Source organism: Narcine bancroftii, chromosome 4 (assembly GCF_036971445.1).
Source record: "Narcine bancroftii isolate sNarBan1 chromosome 4, sNarBan1.hap1, whole genome shotgun sequence".
Taxonomy (NCBI): domain Eukaryota; kingdom Metazoa; phylum Chordata; class Chondrichthyes; order Torpediniformes; family Narcinidae; genus Narcine; species Narcine bancroftii.
This window is the reverse complement of record NC_091472.1, coordinates 177,183,033-177,209,524: the sequence shown is the minus strand read 5'-3', so window position 1 is coordinate 177,209,524 and position 26,492 is coordinate 177,183,033. Positions and strand designations below refer to the sequence as shown.

The window sequence follows — 26,492 nt, the reverse complement described above, 5'->3', positions numbered from 1 at the left end:
GCCATTCCTCAACATTATTTGTTTCAGAAAATTAAAAGCCACTTACTCAATATCTGCCATCTTGATCAATAAATGAATGCGAATTGAAGGTGGTAAATCAACTGAAAAATAAGAGTATCGTAATCTTGTAATCATACAATTAAGTGATTCTAAAAAAAGAGCTGAATGATTAACATGAAGAATAGCTGAAGGAGCAAGTCCCATTGGAAGATGTATGAGATTGATCAATACCAAAAGTGTCAATTATCAAAATGATACAAAAATGAACAAATCCCATCACAGCAGCAGGAAATCTTAAATGGAGTTTGCAATTAAAAATTAGACTTGTAAATTGTGACTGTGACACCATTGGACCCATGTAGAAAAAGTTACGTAAGTCAAACTGAAAACTTCTAATAAGCAAATCTGCTTTCCTTGCCTGATTTAAGCAACAAGATCCACAACTGCTCTCTGAAATGATCTCCACAGGCAAGAAATGATTGACTTCCCCATCCCATGAATTAAGTTTCTACTTAAAACAAGGGAGATAGAAAAAAAATAACTGCTTCATGTTTCACTTTGAAGGTGGTGATAACCCCGACGGTTTCCACCATCTGCAGCTTTTGTTTTCAAAATGGTTGATAATTTTGTGTAGCCTAAAGTCATTACAAGATGTATCCCTAAGTTTATAACCTTTATTACAGAGAGAAATACATAATTTATATATATGAAAATAGAGCAGGCTGCCACATTTATTAATTTTCCAATTGCCAAACATCCAAAACGTACGGGGTTGTAGATCAATTTGGGTGTAATTGGGCAGTACGGGTTTAAATGGCTGAGATCGGCTCTAAACAAAATGTGAAAAATTTAAATTTAAAAAAAATTAGGAAAGCTATCAAATGCTTGCTAAAAGTACCAAGTTTCCAAAAAGAAATGTCAGGGTAAATGGAAGGTCTGACTATTATCCCTGGAAGGACACAAGACTAGGCCTTTTCACAATGTAGTGCAAAATGAAGATTCTTAGGAAATTTTCCCGGGAACCTTCCCGTGAACTGTGGTATGAAATGGTCGGCCTGGGAATTTTTTAAACGGGTCCTTGGCTAGGTAGGGCCATGGCTCCAGGAAATTTCCCAGGACCACCCTCTCCATGCAGTGTGAAGAGCCAAATGGCTGCGCAGGGGAAGCCTGTGACGTCAGTGCTTGTGTACTGCATCAGGTTTGTGATTAAAATTAAGATTCCTACCTCCTGAAATAGTGGGCCACTTCAGCATGTCACGACAGCAGCACAATGAATGGCTGTCCTTGTTAACCATTATTCCTCATGCAGCTGCTCTGTATTTCCCAGAGGTTAGGGGAAACGTCGGCCATTCAACTCGTGGCTCCGAAGTCGGGGGGGGTGGGGTTGTGTGTGAAGGGACGACTGACCGACGGTGGTAGGGGGGAGAGAGAGAGCGAATGAATGACTGATGGACTCCTGGGGGAGTAGGGAGGGAGCGGGTGGACGTGCAATGGATGGCCAGCCAATGGGATGAGCAGATTGGTGAGTGAGCGACCAAAAGGGCGAGAGAGACTGATGGATGGACGGGCAATCGATGGATGATGGTGGAGGGCGGAAGAGAACTTACTCTTACTCCTGTGAGTGCGTAACGAGTCGTTATTTGGGGGTGGGACTCCCCCTAAATTGCTGAGGGAGGGTAAATTCCCAGGAATTTGGACCATGGTGTGAAAGGCCCAGGAGTTCCTGAATTCCTGGGAATTCCTCTGGTATAAAGTAGGGTCACCACTCACCTGTGGTGTAAAAACACCTACTGAGAGCAAAGAATCTGACAACAAAGTCACTGATTTTGGAAGAAGGCATAAAGCAATGGTGACAAAACAGAGGCAAGAGAGAAGTCACACTCATGACCGAAACATGCCATTATTAATTTTTCTATTAGAAAATAAGTATTTTAAATTTGGTAAAATAGAAATGCATAAGGGAAAGAAATTATTACATTACAATTAAATGTTTCAAAGAATTCAGATTTAGAAACTTTTTAATCAACCATCATCATCGAACACAATAGTGTGAGGCAAAATGTAGTTAATTCCAGGAACAAGCTGCTACTTCAGTAAACTGACATGGTATAAGCTCTAGCTTGATGAAAATCAAAATCTACTGAAGTAATATCAAAATATTAGAGGTGCATTGAATAATTTGTTAATCCTACTCTAAAAGCCACCTCGTGGCTCCTCCTACAAGAGAACATTTAGTTGTTATGGAAATAGTAATGGTCTCCAGGGAGACAAAACCTTGAAAACACCCCACATCACCCAGCAGATGGTGTTGGTTATAGGACTTGGCCTCTGCTAAGTGTTTGACTGCACACAACTGTAACAAAGCTATCAAGTATACTGTTTATTAAATGCACCCTTGAGATTTTCCCCAAATGCACTTTCTAATATATAGCAACACAAAATACCCAGTTAAATCACAAGGCTCAGGAATGAAATTATTCTAGCTCCATTCACAGTATAATTGACTGTAACTTAAGCATGTTATATATTGTTAAACACAATTTAACTGAGGGTTAATCATGTTACTAGTGTAATCTAGTCAGAAAATGTCAGTTCCTTCAAGAAACTGTGGAACACTTACAATGTCTTATTAAAAATCACAATTTAGCAATTGAGATTAGTAGATTTAAAAAAAAATGCTAGGGTTCAGGAAAGCAGTTCAAACCAAGGTCAGCTACCCTCAAAAGGAACATAAATGAAAATCTCATTTAAAAATGTCAATTCTTTATAGACCCACAGTGCAGAACTAGGGGGTGAGAATCAGAATTTATTGTCACGAAATTCATCGTTTTGCGGCAGCGTCACAGTGCAAACCTTTACATAAACCTCCTTTCAAAATAAATAAAAATAGTGCAAGAAAAAGAAAAACCCAAAGTAAGGCAGTGTCTGTTGTTCATTCAGGAATCTGATGGCAGAGGGGAAGAAGCTGTCCTTGTACCGCTGAGTGCCCATCTTCAGGTTTCTCTACATCACCCCCCCCCCCCCCCAATGTTAACAGAATGAAGAGTGGTGGGGTCCTTGAGGATAAAGGATGCTTTCTTAAGACACTGCCTCTTGTAGATGTCCTCAATGGAGGGAAGACTGATGCCCGTGATGTTGCAGGCCACATTAACAGCCCATTGGAGTTTTTTCTTGTCCTGACTGTTAACACCTTCGTACAAGACAGTGATGCAATCAGCCAAAATGTTCTCCATGGTACATCTGTAAAGGTTTTTGAGAGTCTTTGGTGACATACCGAATCTCCTCAAACTCCTCACAAAGTATAGCCATTGGCAAATCTTCTTCGTGATGGAGGCTCCAAGACAGATCCTTGGAGATGTTGACACCCAGGAATTTGAAGACCTTGAACCTCTCCACTGTTGACCCCTCAATGTGGACTGGTTCATGTTCTCTTGATTTCCTTCTAAAGTCCACCCATCCTAATTTGTTCAGATCCTGTCATAGTTCTGTGTAAGGTGACTACCGATGTTACACTTTTTTCTCTCACCTTTGAAATGGTTTTACTGTGGCCTTGGGTCTAGCAGGGCTTTCACAGTGAAATATTGAAAGGGAAGAGCAACGGGAGGAAAGCTATAGGTCATACTCACGATGGGTGATCCATTCATTCATTAAATTTGTTAAAGAGCAGTGATTAAGGTGGTGACTTTTCACAAAAGCAGATGTTACTTGCTGTAGCCACTGTTTGAATCCATATGGGCAACACTGCCTGAAAATTGTTATGTCCACCATTGGCCCAACCACACACTGTTTGCAGTCAACTTCTCAGTTATGGAAGTATTTCCATGCTGCTTAAAACCCACTTCTTTGACCACTGTTTTGATAATCCACCCCAATATCTCAAATAGTGTTTTAACTTTTGAAATGGTCATTTTTACATGGGCACTTAAGAGCTATGACTGGAATTTGAAGTTACATCATTAATATTTGGCAGGAGAAATAATCAAGTACATGGGTGGGAAGCTACAAGGATTAATGAGAGGGTCGATTCATCTAATAATTCTGATATTGTTCTTGAGTAAATTTGAGCCCAGCCAAAGTTTGGTTTTGAGATGCTCACTAGCTTTTGAACTCTGAGCCCACTGCAATTGGAGCAGCTTCACAGTATGATTGAAGTTGATGTATGCCAGCAATTTTGACATCCAAGCCCAACAGTTTCTGAAAGAACAGTTCAGCGAGGTCAACTCTGATATGCTGATAATACTAATGGATATAAGCATTGTCTATTTGTCAGCTAGAAAAGGGTTACAAAAACTTAGAGCCATATAGCAATATGGGGGATGGAGGATGCAGTTGAGTGACAGAGGCTGGGTGGGAGATGAGACAGCTGTTGGTGGAGAGGCTACGTATCCCAGCAAAGGTGGCAAGTGAGCCCTGGCCAGCTCTGATATGTGATACAGGACTAGGCTGGTTGATAGCTATAACTGAACCTTTCCTAGTGTTCAACAGACTGGGGCATGTCATCATCTGTGTGTATATAATGTACACCATCTACTCCCAGCTAATGTGACTGCACAGAACATGGTGCCAAGTTAAACTATCAGAGCAATTTAAATTAGAGAATAAAAATTATCACATTATGAATAGATTTAACTATGAGAAAAATTAAAATTAATCTCATATTGGTCAAGACTAGAATGAGTAGTTTAGTGTTTATACTGGTATACAGTACTTTTTTTTCTTTGGCTTGGCTTCGCGGACGAAGATTTATGGAGGGGGTAAAAAGTCCACGTCAGCTGCAGGCTCGTTTGTGGCTGACCAGTCCGATGCGGGACAGGCAGACACGATTGCAGCGGTTGCAAGGGAAAATTGGTTGGTTGGGGTTGGGTGTTGGGTTTTTCCTCCTTTGCCTTTTGTCAGTGAGGTGGGCTCTGCGGTCTTCTTCAAAGGAGGCTGCTGCCCGCCAAACTGTGAGGCGCCAAGATGCACGGTTTGAGGCGTTATCAGCCCACTGGCGGTGGTCAATGTGGCAGGCACCAAGAGATTTCTTTAGGCAGTCCTTGTACCTTTTCTTTGGTGCACCTCTGTCACGGTGGCCAGTGGAGAGCTCGCCATATAATACGATCTTGGGAAGGCGATGGTCCTCCATTCTGGAGACGTGACCCATCCAGCGCAGCTGGATCTTCAGCAGCGTGGACTCGATGCTGTCGACCTCTGCCATCTCGAGTACCTCGACGTTAGGGGTGTGAGCGCTCCAATGGATGTTGAGGATGGAGCGGAGACAACGCTGGTGGAAGCGTTCTAGGAGCCGTAGGTGGTGCCGGTAGAGGACCCATGATTCGGAGCCGAACAGGAGTGTGGGTATGACAACGGCTCTGTATACGCTTATCTTTGTGAGGTTTTTCAGTTGGTTGTTTTTCCAGACTCTTTTGTGTAGTCTTCCAAAGGCGCTATTTGCCTTGGCGAGTCTGTTGTCTATCTCATTGTCGATCCTTGCATCTGATGAAATGGTGCAGCCGAGATAGGTAAACTGGTTGACCGTTTTGAGTTTTGTGTGCCCGATGGAGATGTGGGGGGGCTGGTAGTCATGGTGGGGAGCTGGCTGATGGAGGACCTCAGTTTTCTTCAGGCTGACTTCCAGGCCAAACATTTTGGCAGTTTCCGCAAAGCAGGACGTCAAGCGCTGAAGAGCTGGCTCTGAGATACAGTACTAATAAGCGAAGAACTCAAGTTGAAACTACATGATAAAAATATTGAGAATTTGAATCCTGTTTCATGAAGAATTTAGAAGTTGATAAGTGATAATGAAGTCATTCAATTCTCAGAACTATCTTCTTTCCCTGAGGGAAGGTAATCTGCCATTCTTAACAAGGCCTTTAATGCTACTTCAATTACCACTGAATTAAGTTGGAGGGAGACAATTAGGGTGGTACGGTTAGCAAGGTGATAAGTGGAACACTATTAGAGGGCCAGTGATTAGGACCAGGGTTCAAATCCCGCACTGTCAGTAAAGAGTCTGTTGGATTTCCCTGTGCCTTTGTGGAAATCCTGGCATAATTGTTTTTGCCCTGGTTTCCTCCCACTGTTCATAGGAACATAGGAACAGGAGTAGGCCAAAAATGGCCCATGGAGCCTGCTCTGCCATTCAATACGATCATGGCTGATTGTTCAAAACGTAATGGGGGTTTTAGGTCAAATGGGTGAAATAGGGTGGCAAGGGCTTGTGGGCCAAAAGGACCCGTTACCATGCTGTATGTCTAAATTATGCCAGCATAATTCACTGAACATAATACAAAATGGACAAAGACAGATCCCTTTGAATAGTATTGACAATCTTAATTAGCACCTACCTGAAAGGGTGAATGGTACTTCATTTTTATATTGCACAAGAGAGAAGATGCCCTTCAACAGTATTGAATCAAAAGGACAATACCAGCAACCTGGCTTGAATGCACCACACTAACTTGGGGATAAGAACACTACCAAGTGACACGACAGCATACAACTAGGTGACTGTGAAAAACCATTTGAAGGTAATTAGGTTTTCCTAAAAACTTAAATGCAACTAAAATTTCATTGATTTCACTTGTCACTTCCTAGAAAAAAGTTTTATACAAACTGATGAAAGTTAATCTCTGCTATCAAATAGAATGGAAAAGACAGCTAAAAAAATATAATATTTTCCTTATCAGCACAGTGTATTTGACCTTTGGTTAATTAGCATAGGAAATAGTAATGTAATCTCCATTTTAACAGTAACTGGTCAGAAGCATTTCAAGCGAGTCCAAGGTGCTAACCCTTGAAAATTTCCAAAAGGAGTTTTGAACATGTAAATGGATATTTACTGTATTTTTTTTAAATTGCCATATGCAACAAAGCTAATAATTGTTACATTTGATTCAAACATCTTACCTCTGTGTACAAATGTATGAACTTCAGTCAGAATGTCATGCAAAGCTAAACCTTTCAATGTCTTTAACTCGATAATGTCTGAAGATAAAAGTTATGGCATTAAATAAAATTTGAAACATTCCACCCACTCACCCATTAATAAAAAAGAACCTAACAGCCCGGCAAATAGCTACACTTGTCAACATTATAAAGTTTGCTAACTACACTTTTCCTTTTGCAAAGCACGTGAAAGGCACTGTACAGAAACAGTTGAGAGCAGCAATTCTCAATGAAGGATGAAGGCCCAACAGCCCCCCTAGTGGTGGCAGAACATTTAAGTAAAAGCCTTTTTTTTTCACCTCATGTAATATAAATATTTTTTATAGGACAATTCTGATTATTTGAAATCGGATTCTCCAAAATCCTCATTTATCTGAAAATTTTTAATAAAGTAGGATACCCAAAACAAATCAGAAATCCTCATTTATCCAAAAATATTTCAGAGCCGAAATGACCGGGAACGTTGGGCTCGTGAGCAGGAGTGCGGCCTCAGTGGGGAGATGTCGGAGATCGGCGGCGGCCAGCATTTTGTTGATGAGAATTAAACATTTTAATGCTTAAATTGCTTTCCCTGTTGTTTGTAGTTGTTTAAACACTATTACAAGTGATTTTCTGTTGCTACTTTAAAAAGTTTTTTTTTAAATGACCAGTTTTCTGAAAAAATGTTTATCCAAACATAGGCCTGGTCCCAACTATTTTGGATAATCAAAGTTGTACTGTATATTTTTGTGTAGTTGGTAGGAGAGAAGAATAGTTGAAACCAAAACATGACTGGTTCACAGGGAAGGGAGCTCATAAGGTTGGAGCAGAGTACTAGGGAGGCTATAGCTGAAAAAAAGTTGCAAAATGGCTAGTCTAGAGCTGCCATTCTCACCTTTTTTTTGGCTATGGTAGCCTTAGGACTCTGACCAAAGTTTTTCCTGTGAAGCAGTCATGTTCAGTTGGTTTATTCTGTACTTCTCTTTTATAGACTACATAAAAACCTATTTCAATCGGCAGCCCTCCCCTACATGTCATGTGGCTCTCCATTGAAAACAGCTGTTGCAGAATGCACTCTGGAACACATCAGTGCCTTGATTTTGAAATTGTGACTGTATATGTTGGGAGCACAAATCATTTTAAATTTTTAAATAACTGATTGTAACTTTGAATTTTTATTTTTCTTTCTTTGCAATTCATTGGTTCTGAACAGTTTCCAAGTATGTTAACTGGGCTAAAGTTCTATCTGTCTGTGATTTATTTTAAATACCATTCAAGAACTCAGTCATCAAAAGAGTTGACAATTTAAAAAGATGGCATAATGAGATAGATGTTCATGCAAAACTACAGAAAGACCACAGCTGACATAGTGAAGTGTCAAACAACACTAACTAAAGCAAATAAAAAGTGTTACAAAGCTCTTGGATTCATTAAAATGGAGCTCTCTCCAAGATAGACATGAAGCACAAAATGCTAAACTGCCATCTTGGTATAGACTACCAATCCTATACCAAACCCAAGCCTGCTGGGAGCTGACAAGGTCATGTGACCTAATTTGTAGTGCCATCTTCCAAGACAGATGTGTCCAGCAATTCATTCTTGCCCCGCACAATTAAAGCATGGAATAATCTTCACCCTACCATGCTCACACAACCAGACCCAATTAGTTTTAAGACAGTTCTTCTTCAAACATCTCCTCCTTGACCACACCCTCCCCCACCTCCAGTTTAAATTCCATGCAGGATATTTTGGAGGACAAAGAACCAAAAGTATAATAAATGTCCGGTTCGAAAATATACAAATTCTATAGCTCAACGCAAATTAAGGCTGGTTCTACCAGGAGAGGAAATTCAGAGGTAATTTGATAGTGTTGTTTAAAAATTTGATAGGTACAAGGCATATCGATGGTCTGTATATCCTGATCCAGAGGTCAACAATCACCAATTCTGGGTAGGAAATAGTCGACATCAACTTTGACCATGTTTGGCCCATTTTTCACATGACTGGGGCCATCTATTTTCCTTCCTAATATAACCACAACCAGGTTCTCTTTGTCTTCATTTCTATTCCATTAACTTTCATAATCAAAAGGATTCTCCGCTCTCTTTCCACCACTTTCAACAAAACACAATAAACATCTCCCTTTTCCATATTCCAAAGATTAATTCCTCTGCAGACTCCTTGTCCCCATTTTAGTAACCAACTATAAACTCCAACCACGGCATGACAAGAGTTGCAACATCCAGGTTTTACCAAATTCCTTTCCACCATGATCCTAAACACTCCCTCCAATTTTTCTTGAACTAGCTTGAATTTAGCCTCCTGTACTCACTGATTACGATGTGGTTTCTCCGTCTTTGGTATTCCAAATGTAGGTACTGTACTTTAATTGCCATGCAGAATTTGCAAATTCAGTTTCCAAGAATGACCTTAAGCTTTTGGTTGCATGCCATTTTAATTCTTTGCCTCACTTCCACTATGTTCAGTTTGGTCTTCTACACTGTGCTTTGGTTGGGTACTTCCCAAATCTTTTCACAGAAATCAAAAATTTAAGATGATAATCAGTACTCCCGTGCTTTATACAGTCCAATCTGATGATGGATCTGTAACTCCCATTTCTACTTTCTCTAGGTCCATCTAGCTGGATCTGTTCAGCATCTCCATTTTTTTTCTATTATCATCATGGATAAGTTCAACTCAAGAAAACGTCTGCAGACTTTTGTGTTTCACTGAAGGAAATTGTTTCCATGTTTTAATTTCTATGCAATTCTGATTGTTGTTCAAATTAAATAGAAAAGCACTGTTGCAGTGTGCAATCTCTTCTTGTTTCAATTAAAAGGATACTCCTATATGCAGTAGTGAAGTCTTTGTTGAGCATCCAATCAAGGATGTTGGCGATATCTGATTTTAGTGGATGGCCTGTACAGGTGTACACTGTATCCTCAGTCACTTTGTCATATGCCATGTTCGTGCTCTGAGAATTGAAAATGAAATTTAATGAATTTTAGTATGATCAAGAAACAATTGGCTGTCATTTCTGTAAAACATAAATAAAAAAACTCACCTGTAAAATATTCAAAGATCGTCGCATGTCACCATTGGAAAGAGTCAAAACAGCCTTAAGTCCATCTGGAGATATGTTGACTCTGCAATGATATGCTTACATCTTATTTTTCTTAACTTATCAATTACAGGGTATTTCATTTTAAACATTTCTGGGATCTGTTCCTTCTGGGTAAAGTGTACACAGTACTAGATTATCACTGAAAGATCAGCAAGAATAAATTCCCCTCAAACAGAGAGTTAACTTTTACCCTTTTGGATCCACGTGACATCCTGAGTGAAGTGAAGTTGATATTTAAATTTTGCTAAACCAAAAACTACAAATATCAGAAGCTTGACATCCAAAACAAAATGTTGGAAACACTTTATGTCAGTGGATAAAAAAAGAGTTAAAGATTTTAATGGATGAACCATTAGCAGTGGCCTTTCGGCAATCTGGTAACATTTCATAAGGTTTCACTTTATGCAGATGACCTTTTTTGTGTGTATATCTGAGCCTGATTATTCGATTCCAGCTATTTTATCACTCCTTTATCAATTTGGTCAATTTTCTGGATATAAATTAAATCTCCAACAAAGTGAGTTGATTGTTTTAAAATCCTCTACCTTTCTAGATTTTGCTGTTCCTTTTAAAATTGTTAAGAATCAATTTAATTATTTAGATGTCACTAAGAATTTCAACAATTTGTTCAAGGAGAACTTTCTTACTTTAATGAATCATGTTAAGAAAACCTGAGTCCAGTGGCCTCCTCTTTCAATGTCCCCAATTCGACATATTAATATTATTAAGATGAATATCCTAAGTTCCTATATATTTTTCAAGCTGTACCTGGTTTTGTTCCCAAAACCTTTTTTGATTCGCTCAATTCTATTATCTCTTCCTTTGGAGAAATAAATGCTCTCGTCTTAATAAAACTTTCCTTCAAAACCTTCAAAAGAAAAGATTATATTATTGGGCAGTTAACATGAGGTATATTAATTTTTGAATTCATCATAAGGACAGGCAGTATGTTGCTAGTTGGATAAATTTGAAAATGGATTCTACCAAGAAGTAATCCCTCATTTCAATAGTTGTAGCTCCATTACACTTTTCTGCTTCTAAATTAACTGATAAGTTTGTTTCAATTTAGAAAATAATTTGGATGCCATAGATTTTTTATTAATCAGTCCTCTTTTCGCTAATTCCTTTTTTTTAAAAAATAATCTTCGGTCAAAGATATTGGTTTTTGTCAATGGCCAGAATTTGGTATCCAATCTTTCCACCATCTCTTTATTGACCAAAATTTGGCCTCTTTTGAACAATTATCTTCTAAAGTTAACTGAACATTTTTTTTTTAGATATTTACAGATTAGGAGCTTTTTAAATTCTTTGATATTAAAACTCCCTTAAGATTTGGAATTAAAGATGATGGAGATTGATTTATAATCTTAAACCGAATACCAAAAAGTTATTATCAGTTCTCTATGAGTTATTATTGTTGTCTAGTGGTAGTTCCCTGGACAAGCCTAAGAAACAATGGGAGCAAGATTTTCCACAAGAATTTTCCGATGCTGATAGGATTGAGCTTGGAATTGGTTAATTCATCTTTTCTGTGCGCCTGACATTCATCATTGCAATTTAAAGTAGTACATCGAGCTTATTTTTCCAGAGTTCATTTTGCTAAATTTTATTCTAAAATTCCAATTATTTGGAAAGAATCTTCCATACCTTGTCTTTAGTTCTTAATATTAATTTGGCCTCTAATACTTTTCTTTCCCTATTTGAAATAAATAAATCAGCTGATTTAAATTTATCTGCACTACAATCTTATTGTCAGAAGAGCTATACTTATAAGATGGAAGAATTCTGTCCCTCCTACCCATACTCAATGGTTATCTGATATGATGGTATGCTTGACTCTGGAAAAAATTAGATGCTCTACTAATGTAATGAACCTTAATTTTCTAAATTAATAGGGTCCTTTCCTTAAATTATTTTCAGAAATTATCCTTTCTTTCGTGCATTAATGGACAATACATGTTTAATCATGACTTCAAAAGGGAAGAGTTAGATTATTAGAATAGTTTTTACTTTATATACATTTTGGTTTTTTTGTTTCTTTCATAGGCTGTTTGTTAATATATGCTTACTCTATTGGATATATATTCTTGTATTACCTATGTATGAGCATATCATGCACAGAATGAGATACTGTAACTGTAGCCATTGTTAATTAGCCTTGATTAACTCAAATCTGAAATACAAGGTTGTTTTCTGTAAAACTATGTATTAAGTGGTAGGCCATATTAGAATTAGCAAAGAACAATATTCAGCTAACCGTGTCTAGGTATGTAAACTTTTATCTAATGGAATTTGTTGTATTATTTGAAAGGCAGAAAAAAAAGACAGTTAATAAGTTTCTAAATTTAGACAAATTGATTATAGTATTTTGCACAAACTGCAAGGAATTATGGGCAGTACCTAAACTGGAAAGCAGTGACTAGTGAAATCCTCCAAGGATCAGGACTGGGGCAATATAAATGATAGGATGGAAAGCTGAATATCAATGCTTACTGAAAACACAAACAGACATTATTATTGGCAGAGCAGATGAAAGTTTTATATTAAAAAGGTATCAGTGTTGACAAAAGAATTGCAACTGGATCTCAGGGAAGATTAATATGATATTATTCACCCTGGATTTATAAAGGTACAGGCCTTTAAGCTCACAGTATTGTACCAACCTAATAACTTAGTTTACCAACTGCCCATATTTTCCCTACTGCATTACCATGCATTTTTCTCAGTTCCATGTACCTAATAGTCTCTTAAAAGATCCTATTGTCCTTGCCTCCACGATAATTTCTGGCAGCACATTCCATGCATCCACTATTCTCTGTGTAAATAACTTACTTCTAACATCCCCCCTGTTCTTACTCCCAAACACCTTAAATCTTTGTCCCCTCATATTAGCCATTTCAGCCTTTGGAAAAAGCCTCTGACCATCTACACAATCAATATCTGTCATCATCTTGTAAATCTCTATCAGGGCACCCCTTACCCTCTGCCACTCCAAGGAGAAAGACCAAGTTCACTTAACCTATCCTAATAAGGCATGCTCTCCAATCCAGGCAATATCTTTGTAAATTTCCTCTGCACTCTCTTTAACAACCACATATTTCCTCAAAATAGGTGACCAGAACTAAACACAATATTCAAAGTTGGATCTAACCAAGCCATTTCGCTGTTACATAACCTCACAGCTTTTGAACTTGATCCCACAGTTAATGAAGGTCAACACACCATACTCCTTATCAAAACTATCATCTGTACAGCAACTTTGAGTGTTCTATCGACACAGACCTCACAATCTTTCAGTTCACTCACACTGCTCGGAATCCTCCGATTAATGTTGCATTCTGCCTTCAAATTTGACCTACCAAAATGAACCACCACTTTTTTGGGTTAAACTCCATCTACCATTTCTTAGCCCAGCTCTGTATCCTATCAATGTACCTTTGCAATCTCTGGCAACCCTCTGTAGTATCCACACCATCACCAACCTTCGTGTCATCTTAAACTTACCCTTCCTCTTCCTTATCCAAGTCATTTATAAAAATCACGAAGTGGTGGGGGAGGGGGGGGGGTCCCCTGAACAGATCACTTTGGAACAACACTGGTCACCATCTTCTTTACAGAATACAGGGTATTCTGAGAGATCAATTCAAAAAGCGAATGGAAGCCTGGTCTGTTCTATTTTTGTGTATCTAAGCCTCACAAATACCAAGCCCTACAAATCACACCAGGGATACTATGAGCAACTGTGGTTTGGCACACTTTTCAGAGAGATTGATTGGGCTAAGAGGAATTGCAGCATTTTTTTTCCAGAATGTGTAGCCCAAATGTTAAATTACAAGAACAGTGAACATAAAATTGAGTTTTAGAAGTTCAAATAATATACTGATGTCAGTTTCCTCGTAATATTTTTAAAACTTTACAAGATAGATAGGAATAAACTTTCTACTGGTTGAAGAGTCAAAGACTAGATCTATCAGGTACAAAACTGAGAAACTTTTGAGCACAGAGTTTAATAGAAAAATGGAAAATACACCATGTTGTAAATTCCAGATGGAATATAATTTTGATAGCTAAAAATATGCAGAGATGTGGGAAATGTTGGCGTTGAAGTTAAGCCTTAAGTTCACTGAAAGATGAATCCACAGAGATCAGTAAATCTAAACTCGATGGTCTGGAGATGAAAGTACAAGAGATCATTGTCAAATGATCACATCAGGAAACAATGGTTAATAATGAACAGCCAGTAAAAAATAAACATCTACCCATCTGACCAACAATGTTTTATGTGAGACAAAAATAATGCAGTAATGTTCAAATGAACATATGAAGAGGCATTTGATGAATTACATCCCAGTATGTTTACTTATGAGATAGATGCACGTGGCATTAAAGAAAAGTTACAGTTTGGTGCAAAATTTGCTGAAGGCAAGAGACAGGGATTAATGGAAAACAGAAATAAAACCAGAAAATGATGGTAACACTCAGCAAATAGAGCAGTATAAGTGGAAAGGTAAACAGAGTCATTGTTTTAGGCGCAAGTCTTTAGGTCAGACACATTTAAAGAAGGATCCGAAAAGTTAACACCATTTCTCTTTCCACAAATGTGGCCTGACCTGTTGGGTCGTTCCAACATTTTGTTGTTTTCACTTCATATTTACAGCATGTGGAATGCTCGCTATGATTTTATTAAAAGCACAAGAGTGGGTGAGAAGTGGAAAAAAAAGGATTCTTACAAAATGCTAATTTGTGCACAGAATTAAAATCTGCCGAGGTTTATGCACAATTCACTGGGAGAGCAAAAAAAGATAGATTTTCAAATCGTCATTGCTAAAATGTATTTTGCAAGTTTCTACCAGTTAAAAAATTTGATTAAATGACTGGGAAAAAAAAGGCTGCAAGTTGTATCTGGACCTCATTAGACTTACAAGATTTCCCTTACTTTTTTTTAAACCAAGTTTTACTAAGAGACTTACTTTTCTTCCTGGATGACAAATTCCAATCTTGGAATCATCTGTTCTGTTGTCAGTGGTCCAAAGCGGAACCTAGTACATCGAGACTGTAAAGCTGGGATGATCTTTGACAGGTAGTTACAGATGAGGCAAAACCTCGTGTTTTCTGTAAATTTCTCAATCACTGCATTACAATCAATAAGAATGTGATTAACATTTTTGTCGCACTTAAATGCTTGAAAGAAAATGTTCTTCATAGTGAAAGAATACAGGGCCTCCTTGGGTTATGAATGACCTAACTTCTGTAAATCTGACTTTACACTATATATATATAGATATATATATATATATATCTATATATATTCTCTCACACACACACACACACACACACACACACACACACACACACACACACACACACACACACACACACACACACACACACACTCTCTCTCTCTCTCTCTCTCTCTCTCTCTCCAGTAATTTAATTATGGGGAGCACAAAAGCAATTATGAAAATAAATTAAACAATTTCAGCAAGTATATGAGGAGCCAAATGACATGGGTTACTGTAGAAAATGAACAATCTGATAAGAAATCAGCTTGGGTCAATTCTCAGAAATGGAACCCTAATGCAACCTGGAGAATGCCTGTGTTAACAGCATCTTCCAAAAGCAAATGACAATTTCAAAAGTAATTGCTACTGCACTCAAAAGTTCTTCTTAAGAATCAAATTTCCCATGGTGGAATGGAAATGCACCTAAATGGAAACATCACTTTTTAAAAAGCTCCCAATTGTTAAAATAGGAGCAAAGCCACAGGATACGAAAACTAAAATATACAGACATTAAGGTTTTTTGTACTCATCAAAAGACCAAGGAATTGTAAGAGGTTTGTACATTCTCCCCTTGTCCGCATGGGTTTTCTCCAGGTTCTCTGGTTGCCTCCCATCCTTCAAAACATACTGGGGTTGTAGGTTAATTGGGGAATTTAGGTGGAATTTGGCAAACAAGTTAAAAGAACAAAACGTAACTGAGAGGTAAGTTAATGTTTTCAATAAGCCTTAATTTTTCTAGTTCTTACCTCTTCTTAGGGCATTCTGAGCATCTTGAGTCATAGCATCTGCCTCATCGAGGATAACAATCTTAAAGCCTTTCCTGAATTAAATAATTTAATTTAAAAAAACATTTTTCTTCTGAACGGTTTGAAAATGCTAATACTCAATGGTAAATTAATACAAGAGCATTAAATTGTTTTAAATTTGAAAACATGAGAGAATTTATTTGCAGTATTAAAAGCACATGGAAACAAAATAACAAAGATCAAATACTTGATGGTAAATTGAAGACAAATTCATCATAATCAGTGAAAAAAATCCCTGTTCCTTGCAAACCAAGATGGTGTGACTATTCTGTTCTTCAAACCTGAACTGTCAATCACAATGGTGTAGCAGTGTGCAATCAAGAGAAAGTGATCAAGGGAGTTTTCAACATTAATTCATGAAATCACAAAAATTAGGCTATATGTGATTGGCAGGAAAATTCATGCTGCTTCACTGCTGAGTTGATGGATGATTCAGGATCCTTCCACATTGAACACCCATGGAAAGAGCAGTAGGAGCAAAGGACAAACAACATGTCCATCACCAAGCAGGGTGCTAAATAGTGCCATCATTAACCAAAATGGTCATCCTGATGACAAAGTTGCCAGACTGGGCCAAGAAGTGATGCATGAACCACAACAAGGCCCAAGGTTGACACACCACCCTGTGGAAACAAAATTCCCATCGTGTGGCATACCCTTGCTGAATGGAATAAACAAGAACAAATCTTGCAGCTTAAAACCATGGACCTATGACATAAACGAGACCATCAGGAGCAAAAGAACTGTCTCTTCCATCGGATTCTATGTAGATGAAGGTAGAAAAGTGTGCCAGGCAGTAGCATATACAATTAGTTATGATGGCCAACCTGAAGCTACAAATCAGAATCAATCTGAGCAATAAACACCAAAAGCAGCATGTTGCAGACTGCCAGTACTTCAAATCAAGTATCAGGTACAAGTTAGTGTGTATCAGAAGCCCTCTTTACACTTGCAACCCACGAAATCTGCAGTTCAGTATCCCAGGATAAGAATGGTGTTTTTGCTGTTCACACTTGACCACTCTTACCTGAGACATTGCACACACTCACACTCATCCCCAGGGTTGGGATGTTCTATCTTCTACCAGTGAAGTCATGATGCATCAAGCGATGGTGGACCTGCCCTAAATCCTAACAATGTATTATGATCTTATATTTGAACAAAACTAATTATAACAATAATTAAGCTTTATGCACAGCACAGTATGAGCCCTTCAGTCTGTTGTTGATGTGCCGACATATATAAATCTTTATAAGGAACCGTGGGAAAATGCTAGCAATAAATAGCAATAGCGGACAATTTTTAAACAGCATGGGAAAGTTGGTAGCACCATCACACACAATATATAAATACAGTGGGGAAAAGCGATGGCAGGCCTGCCCTCCCTGTATGCCGTGTGACAGAGAAAGGCCTGTATGCATAACTGCATGCAGAGAGCACCTAATGGAGAGGTTTCATTGCCACATTACATTCTGGGAAGGTCCACATCACTTTTCCTCCCCACAATCTTTATACATTGTGCACTATAGGGCTACCAACTTTCCCACACTGTTTAAAATTTGTCCACTATAGCTATTTATTTCCTCTCTCTCTTTGCAACTTTCCCAGGCCAAAGTTTATACCTTCATTTTAATCTTTTCTTCCTTCATTTTCCTGCACTCACACAAAAACTTGGGTCATTTCTATCCCAGAATGCAATTGCCCATTCTGCACTTGACTGATTGGAACGCTGGCATCTGCAGACGCTGAGAATTGTACTAGGGCCGAGGCAGTCTATCCCCAGCGTGAGATGGCATCATCTGACGCCAGTGTTGAGAAGGTTTTCCTTTCACACTAGACTCTTTTTAGACTGATTGGCCATTAATTCCTGGGATCACTTGCAAGTGTGAAAGGGGCTAGAGAATATTCAACATGCCTGGAATATTCTAGGTTCAACAATCAAGTTTGCTTTACTTAGAATAAAATTGCCTGCTTGATTGGCACACCATATACCATGTCTTTCATTCTCATTAGCACTAGTGCATAACGGCTTCAATATGCATGATCCACATAGTGCTATGCATCTCAGAAATTTCTGCAAAAATACTTCTCAGACTTGCAACCTCCACAACTTAGCATCAGGACATCAAGTACCTGAAGACCTCACCACTTACAAGATCTTCAAATCACACAGCATTCTGTCCTGGAAATATATCATCCTTTCAATGCCATTGAAGAGCACTGCGGGAATACATTCACCACAAGGATGAATTAATTGAAGGCAGTGACTCACCAACATCTTTTCAGGGCAATAAACAATACCAAATATAGAAGAATAAGCGAGTCACTGACTGGCGAAGGGTCACATCAAAGAAGATTTCTTTTGAAATAAATAATTATGGACAAGGTTATCATTCTTACATAGGTCAACGATTTGTTTACTTGAAAAATGTACAACTGCACAGGTTCAAAATTGTGAGCAAGCCACAGCTATAAAATTAACCGATCAAGCTTACATCACTGGGCATCTGATATTATATCAGAAAAATCCAGCTTTCAGAAGCATTGCTGTACAACAAAGTTCAGTCAAATTTACTTTTTTTTTAGGTAAACAAAATAGAGTATTAGAACTTTTATTTCACCTTAGATATATCACTGCTTGAAATGAACTGATATCAAAAAAGTTCTTACTTGAAAATGGTTCGAGTACTGGCAAAGTTCAATATTGGTCCACGCACTGAGTCAATACCTCGATCATCTGAGGCATTAAGCTGCAAAAGCAAAACAATGCAAGAGTCTGAAATAAGTTCTGTTTTAATTGACATGCAGGTGCTCAGTAAAACACTCACTACTTAACCTTCCTGATAATGGCACAATGCAAAAGATCTTTTTAATGAATTAATGCACTTGGTAAAATGGATCTTTTGAATGCAGGTATACACCACTTTATTAAAGTAGGGTGTTCCTTTGAAACCTTTCATAAGCTGAAATGGCGTAAAGCAAAGACCCATTCACCACAGTAGTTTTCTGATTATTGGAAAGCCACTTAACCAAAAATATCAGTTATCCTAAAAATTTTTTGGCAGCAACATGACATCACAAGTTGAAAAATAATTCGCTCGACATGCTTATGTGGGGTTCTAACACGCTGTTAGTGCTGGATTGGTAACAACAGAGCTCAGAACCAGCCAGGAAGACAGTTGCTGAATGCCGACTCAAGCTGTAATCTCGAGCCATCAGTGACAGTGGCAGGAGTGTGGACGGCAATGGGGAGGTGTCAGAGATCGGCGACAATAGTGGGTTTGGCGATGGCAGCAGGAGGCGACCTCAGGCTCCCGGGAAGGATTGGCAACAGCGGTGGAGTGGTGTCAAGGATCAGCAATGGCAATGGGGAGGTGTTGGGGATCGGCGACAGTGGCAGGAGTGTGGACAGCAGTCAGGAGGTGTCATGGATTGGCAACGACAGTGGGGATGTGTCAGGGATTGGCGATGGCAATGGGGAGGTGTTGGGGATCGGCGACGGTGGCAGGAGTGTGGACAGCAGTCAGGAGGTGTCATGGATTGGCAACGACAGTGGGGATGTGTCAGGGATTGGCGATGGCAATGGGGAGGTGTTGGGGATTGGCGACGGTGGCAGGAGTGTGGACAGCAGTCAGGAGATGTCATGGATTGGCAACGACAGTGGGGATGTGTCAGGGATTGGCGATGGCAATGGGGAGGTGTTGGGGATCGGCGACGGTGGCAGGAGTGTGGACAGCAGTCAGGAGGTGTCATGGATTGGCAACGACAGTGGGGATGTGTCAGGGATTGGCGATGGCAATGGGGAGGTGTTGGGGATCGGCGACGGTGGCAGGAGTGTGGACAGCAGTCAGGAGGTGTCATGGATTGGCAACGACAGTGGGGATGTGTCAGGGATTGGCGATGGCAATGGGGAGGTGTTGGGGATCGGCGACGGTGGCAGGAGTGTGGACAGCAGTCAGGAGGTGTCATGGATTGGCAACGACAGTGGGGATGTGTCAGGGATTGGCGATGGCAATGGGGAGGTGTTGGGGATCGGCGACGGTGGCAGGAGTGTGGACAGCAGTCAGGAGGTGTCATGGATTGGCAACGACAGTGGGGATGTGTCAGGGATTGGCGATGGCAATGGGGAGGTGTTGGGGATCGGCGACGGTGGCAGGAGTGTGGACAGCAGTCAGGAGGTGTCATGGATTGGCAACGACAGTGGGGATGTGTCAGGGATTGGCGATGGCAATGGGGAGGTGTTGGGGATCGGCGACGGTGGCAGGAGTGTGGACAGCAGTCAGGAGGTGTCATGGATTGGCAACGACAGTGGGGATGTGTCAGGGATTGGCGATGGCAATGGGGAGGTGTTGGGGATCGGCGACGGTGGCAGGAGTGTGGACAGCAGTCAGGAGGTGTCATGGATTGGCAACGACAGTGGGGATGTGTCAGGGATTGGCGATGGCAATGGGGAGGTGTTGGGGATCGGCGACGGTGGCAGGAGTGTGGACAGCAGTCAGGAGGTGTCATGGATTGGCAACGACAGTGGGGATGTGTCAGGGATTGGCGATGGCAATGGGGAGGTGTTGGGGATCGGCGACGGTGGCAGGAGTGTGGACAGCAGTCAGGAGGTGTCATGGATTGGCAACGACAGTGGGGATGTGTCAGGGATCGGCGGTGGCAATGGGGAGGTGTTGGGGATCGGCGACGGTGGCAGGAGTGTGGACAGCAGTCAGGAGGTGTCATGGATTGGCAACGACAGTGGGGATGTGTCAGGGATCGGCGATGGCAATGGGGAGGTGTTGGGGATCGGCGACGGTGGCAGGAGTGTGGACAGCAGTCAGGAGGTGTCATGGATTGGCAACGACAGTGGGGATGTGTCAGGGATTGGCGATGGCAATGGGGAGGTGTTGGGGATCGGCGACGGTGGCAGGAGTGTGGACAGCAGTCAGGAGGTGTCATGGATTGGCAACGACAGTGGGGATGTGTCAGGGATTGGCGATGGCAATGGGGAGGTGTTGGGGATCGGCGACGGTGGCAGGAGTGTGGACAGCAGTCAGGAGGTGTCATGGATTGGCAACGACAGTGGGGATGTGTCAGGGATTGGCGATGGCAATGGGGAGGTGTTGGGGATCGGCGACGGTGGCAGGAGTGTGGACAGCAGTCAGGAGGTGTCATGGATTGGCAACGACAGTGGGGATGTGTCAGGGATTGGCGATGGCAATGGGGAGGTGTTGGGGATCGGCGACGGTGGCAGGAGTGTGGACAGCAGTCAGGAGGTGTCGTGGATTGGCAACGACAGTGGGGATGTGTCAGGGATTGGCGATGGCAATGGGGAGGTGTTGGGGATCGGCGACGGTGGCAGGAGTGTGGACAGCAGTCAGGAGGTGTCATGGATTGGCAACGACAGTGGGGATGTGTCAGGGATTGGCGATGGCAATGGGGAGGTGTTGGGGATCGGCGACGGTGGCAGGACTGTGGACAGCAGTCAGGAGGTGTCATGGATTGGCAACGACAGTGGGGATGTGTCAGGGATTGGCGATGGCAATGGGGAGGTGTTGGGGATCGGCGACAGTGGCAGGAGTGTGGACAGCAGTCAGGAGGTGTCATGGATTGGCAACGACAGTGGGGATGTGTCAGGGATTGGCGATGGCAATGGGGAGGTGTTGGGGATCGGCAATGGCTGATACAAGTATTCCGTTGATGCTACTGGGCTGCTTAAAGCCATTTCTCAGTTATCCGAAAAATTGGGTTAACCAAAAAACGTCTGGTCCCAAGCATTTCGGAAAAGAAATGTACTGTACTATTGAAGGCTAATTTCGTAAAGGCCAAAACCCATTCAAATTTATTTCAGATAGTGAACACAGGTTTATTTGTAAAAATGAATTTTTGTAAAGCAGGGTATACCTGTATTCCATTATTCACAGATATTCTCGAAATTCCCATTCATATATTACAGGTGTTTCAACTAATTCACCATTATTTCCAACGGGGAAGAAAAGTTTAAAGATGGAAATTGAAATTCTTAAACCACAAGCAAGGTCCACTGATTGTAACATTACATGCCTCCATTTTCTCAGAACATACACCAAATTACTTGCGACTTCCACGCGGAACAAGTTTAGTGACATGGGGATATATTGAAGGCATTATGTGAGAATATAATGAAGAGAAAAAAGTAAAGATATTGAGCAGGTTAGGCAGCATTTGTGGAGAGAAAAAGACTTAACGTTTCAAGTTATTGAGATGGTAGCAGAGAAGGTCATCAATCTGAAACATTAACTCTTTCTTTATATGTTGCTTGACCTGTTCATTATCTTTATATTTTCAGTTTTATTTCAGACTTGCAGTATCTTGTTTTTTTTCTGAAATAAATGTACTATTTCAACTATGATTTTTCACAAATGAACATATAATTTGGTGTATTTATTAATAAGTAATGGTATGAATTTCTACTGATCTGAAGTAAATATTATACATTTCCATTCACATTCAAGGCTTAAACAGTTGAAGTTGCTTGCATTAATGTGTTTCTTGATTATTCTCATTGCCAAGTTTGCCAGAATATCATGTGACATAGCTCATTTGATATGTATTTTGTTCATCACAAAAAAAAACACATTTGAATGAAAGACAAGAATGGCTATTTTACATGGAAAATAAGTTTTGATTTTTTTTTACACCTCGATTTGCTTAAAATAACCACCTGTTAACAGAACAATAACATTTCACGCACTAGGGTAAGTATGAGATTAATTGTTTACCATGGATTAATTTACCCCAGGGCTTGCTTTATTATTAAAATGTTTATTTTCATACCTAGATTTCAACTCTTTGGAAAAACATTCTGCATGAGAAGTACCTTTACAGTTTTCTATATATTCAACCCACTTAAAGATATTGATTATATTTAAGAAAAACATAACCATCCCTTCCAATATGCTTTTTTTCATTTGCAAGTTTTGGTACATACATGAAAGCTTTCGGATCATTAAGAACTCCTCCAAATTCTTGACATTGCCAAGATTGTCAAGTTCAGCAGAAAACAGCGCAAGAGATTTGGCTTGCCACAAAAATTGGTTAAAAATACATGGGAGTGTTTACGATTTTCATTTTAATCAAGAACTGTTAATGTTTCTTACTGCTAGAGAGTTTATAGCTACTTGATTAAAATGGAAATTAAACAAGCTATTCCCAAGCCTCACACCCTCTCTCCAAAATGGAATGTCAACAGAATAGAAATATTATACCAAAGCCATTGGCTATTCAGTCTATTAATTCTAGAGTGGTTCTGAGTTGAGCATTATGCCCATTTTTCCCCATTATTTCAACTACCCTTTGAGTATACAAGTAAAAATGTCTTAGTTCCTGGAAAATACTGGAGTATTGTGAAAAATGTTAGTGTCCTTACCAAAAAGGTACAGTATGTACTTTAACAGGTGGCAGTGAAAATTGGTTTCACTTGTTCCTGGTATAGAATGTGTCTTTGTAAGAGAAAACATTAAATAGGATCAGTCTCTATATTTTTTTAATATTGAATGTAGGTGGTTGAGTAGAGTCCTTATTGAAACACAAAATTTCACGAGAGCGTAATGTGATGAACACAGTGAGAATATTTCCCTTAGCTGAGAATTCAAATTGGGATCAGTCTCTCACACGGAAAGATTTCTGCACTGAATAATAAGAATTCTGAGTGCAGTTGAGGCTCAGTAACTAATTGGGATCAAAACTCACATCAGTACATCAAGAGATATGGCAGGAAAATTACTATGGGGTTGAGGATAAGCTGCAACCGTGGTGAATGGTGAGAGGATACAAGAAGGCCAATGGCTGCTCTCATTTATAACCATATAACCATTTAAGGCGCAGAAACAGGGCACGTCGGTCCTTCGAGTCTGCACCGGTTCACTAGAACAACTCCACTAGCTCAACCCTCCCGCTCTCCGCCCATAACTCTCCAACCCCTTCACCTCCACCTCCATGTACTCATCTTTTTCTTTTCTTTTGGCTTGTCTTCGCGGACGAAGGTTTATGGAGGGGGTAAATGTCCACGTCAGCTGCAGGCTCGTTTGTGGCTGACAAGTCCGATGCGGGACAGGCAGACACGGTTGCAGGGGAAAATTGGTTGGTTGGGGTTGGGTGTTGGGTTTTTCCTCCTTTGTCTTTTGTCAGTGAGGTGGGCTCTGCGGTCTTCTTCAAAGGAGGTTGCTGCCCGCCGAACTGTGAGGCGCCAAGATGTACGGTTTGAGGCGATATCAGCCCACTGGCGGTGGTCAATGTGGCAGGCACCAAGAGATTTCTTTAGGCAGTCCTTGTACCTCTTCTTTGGTGCACCTCTGTCACGGTGGCCAGTGGAGAGCTCGCCATATAACACGATCTTTGGAAGGCGATGGTCCTCCATTCTGGAGACGTGACCCACCCAGCGCAGCTGGATCTTCAGCAGCGTGGACTTGATGCTGTCGGCCTCTGCCATCTCGAGTACTTCGATGTTAGGGATGAAGTCGCTCCAATGAATGTTGAGGATGGAGCGTAGACAACGCTGGTGGAAGCGTTCTAGGAGCCGTAGGTGATGCCGGTAGAGGACCCATGATTTGGAGCCGAACAGGAGTGTGGGTATGACAACGGCTCTGTATGCGCTTATCTTTGAGGTTTTTCAGTTGGTTGTTTTTCCAGACTCTTTTGTGTAGTCTTCCAAAGGCGCTATTTGCCTTGGCGAGTCTGTTGTCTATCTCGTTGTCGATCCTTGCATCTGATGAAATGGTGCAGCCGAGATAGGTAAACTGGTTGACCGTTTTGAGTTTTGTGTGCCCGATGGAGATGTGGGGGGACTGGTAGTCATGATAGAGGACCTCAGTTTTCTTCAGGCTGACTTCCAGGCCAAACATTTTGGCAGTTTGCGCAAAACAGGACGTCAAGCGCTGAAGAGCTGGCTCTGAATGGGCAACCAAAGCGGCATCGTCTGCAAAGAGTAGTTCACGGACAAGTTTCTCTTGTGTCTTGGTGTGAGCTTGCAGGCGCCTCAGATTGAAGAGACTGCCATCCGTGCGGTACCGGATGTAAACAGCGTCTTCATTGTTGAGGTCTTTCATGGCTTGGTTCAGCATCATGCTGAAGAAGATTGAAAAGAGGGTTGGTGCGAGAACGCAGCCTTGCTTCACGCCATTGTTAATGGAGAAGGGTGCAGAGAGCTCATTGCTGTATCTGACCCGACCTTGTTGGTTTTCGTGCAGTTGTATAACCATGTTGAAGAACTTTGGGGGGCATCCGATGCGCTCTAGTATTTGCCAAAGCCCTTTCCTGCTCACGGTGTCGAAGGCTTTGGTGAGGTCAACAAAGGTGATGTAGAGTCCTTTGTTTTGTTCTCTGCACTTTTCTTGGAGCTGTCTGAGGGCAAAGACCATGTCAGTAGTTCCTCTCTTAAATGACATAAGGGACCCTGCCACAACTATCTCATTTGGAAGATCATTCCATTCTGCCACCACTCTCTGAGTGAAAGCTAATATTTCTCCTAAAGTTTTGCCCACTTACCCTTAACTCATACCCTCTTTTTCCAACCTCCACTGCCCTCAGGGGAAAGAGTCTGTTTAAGTCTAGTCTATCTATTCTTTTCATAATTTTAAATACCTCTATCAAGTCCCCTCTCAGTCGTCTGTGTTCCAATGAATAAAGTCCCAGTCTCCTTAATCTCTCCCTATTATCCAGATACTGTAAACCAGGCAACATCCTTGTAAACCTTCTCTGCACCCTCTCCACCTTATCTATATCCCTTCTATAATTTGGAGACCAGAACTGAGCACAGTACTCCAAACCAGGCCTCACCAATGCCTTAAACAGCCGCAGCATGACTTCCCAGCTCCTATACTCTATAGCAGGGGTGTCAAACTCAAATTCACAGAGGGCCAAAATTAAAAACTTCGACTAAGTCCTGGGCCAAAGTAAATATTTATTGAAAATTTTCAACAACATCTGCATGTTTTCTCTTCTTTCAACATATGCAATGTTAAACTTTTTATTATTAAAATAAATGTTTAATAATAGTTTTGGTTAAACTCTTTCCAGAAGAGAAATAACAAATGAGAAATAAAATATTCAATAAATAATATTTCTCTAGGGCCTTGAAGCTCCTTTTAAATGTATTTTTTTTCACAAGCCAACAAGTCAAAAAAATAACAACTTGCTTCAATGACAAATTGGTTTGTCTTTTAAAATGATGAACATAGAGTCTGCCTCCCACCTGTCTTGAAAGGTCCTGTTTTCTGTCTTTCGTTTGGCCATTTTTCGTAAAGGGTTTATTACATGTAAGTTGGGCGACAGGTCACAGATGCTAATGAAAGTAAAGAGAGGAGGTGGGGGCGATTAGCGGGCTGACGGGCCGGCGCCAACGCATTTGCAAAG

General features: G+C 40.6%; 2 protein-coding genes across 8 annotated transcripts in view; one reads left to right on the top strand and one right to left on the bottom strand.

Annotated features, from left to right (window-relative positions):
* Positions 1-9,940, top strand: part of wsb2 (WD repeat and SOCS box containing 2) — a 53,386-nt gene extending 43,446 nt beyond the window's left edge. Inside the window, exon 9 of the mRNA XM_069933149.1 lies at positions 9,538-9,940. Within this exon, the coding sequence (XP_069789250.1) occupies positions 9,538-9,547 (10 nt within the window). The 3' untranslated portion in view covers positions 9,548-9,940. The remainder of the gene's footprint in view (positions 1-9,537) is intronic.
* Positions 1-26,492, bottom strand: part of rfc5 (replication factor C (activator 1) 5) — a 73,419-nt gene that overhangs the window by 7,305 nt on the left and 39,622 nt on the right. For all 7 annotated transcript variants that reach the window (XM_069933138.1, XM_069933139.1, XM_069933140.1 and 4 more), the window contains 7 exons: positions 18,789-18,868; positions 16,059-16,132; positions 15,001-15,160; positions 9,971-10,052; positions 9,751-9,880; positions 6,889-6,966; positions 47-101 (listed from right to left, as the gene is read on the bottom strand). In XM_069933138.1, the coding sequence (XP_069789239.1) occupies positions 47-101; positions 6,889-6,966; positions 9,751-9,880; positions 9,971-10,052; positions 15,001-15,160; positions 16,059-16,132; positions 18,789-18,868 (659 nt within the window). The remainder of the gene's footprint in view (positions 1-46; positions 102-6,888; positions 6,967-9,750; positions 9,881-9,970; positions 10,053-15,000; positions 15,161-16,058; positions 16,133-18,788; positions 18,869-26,492) is intronic.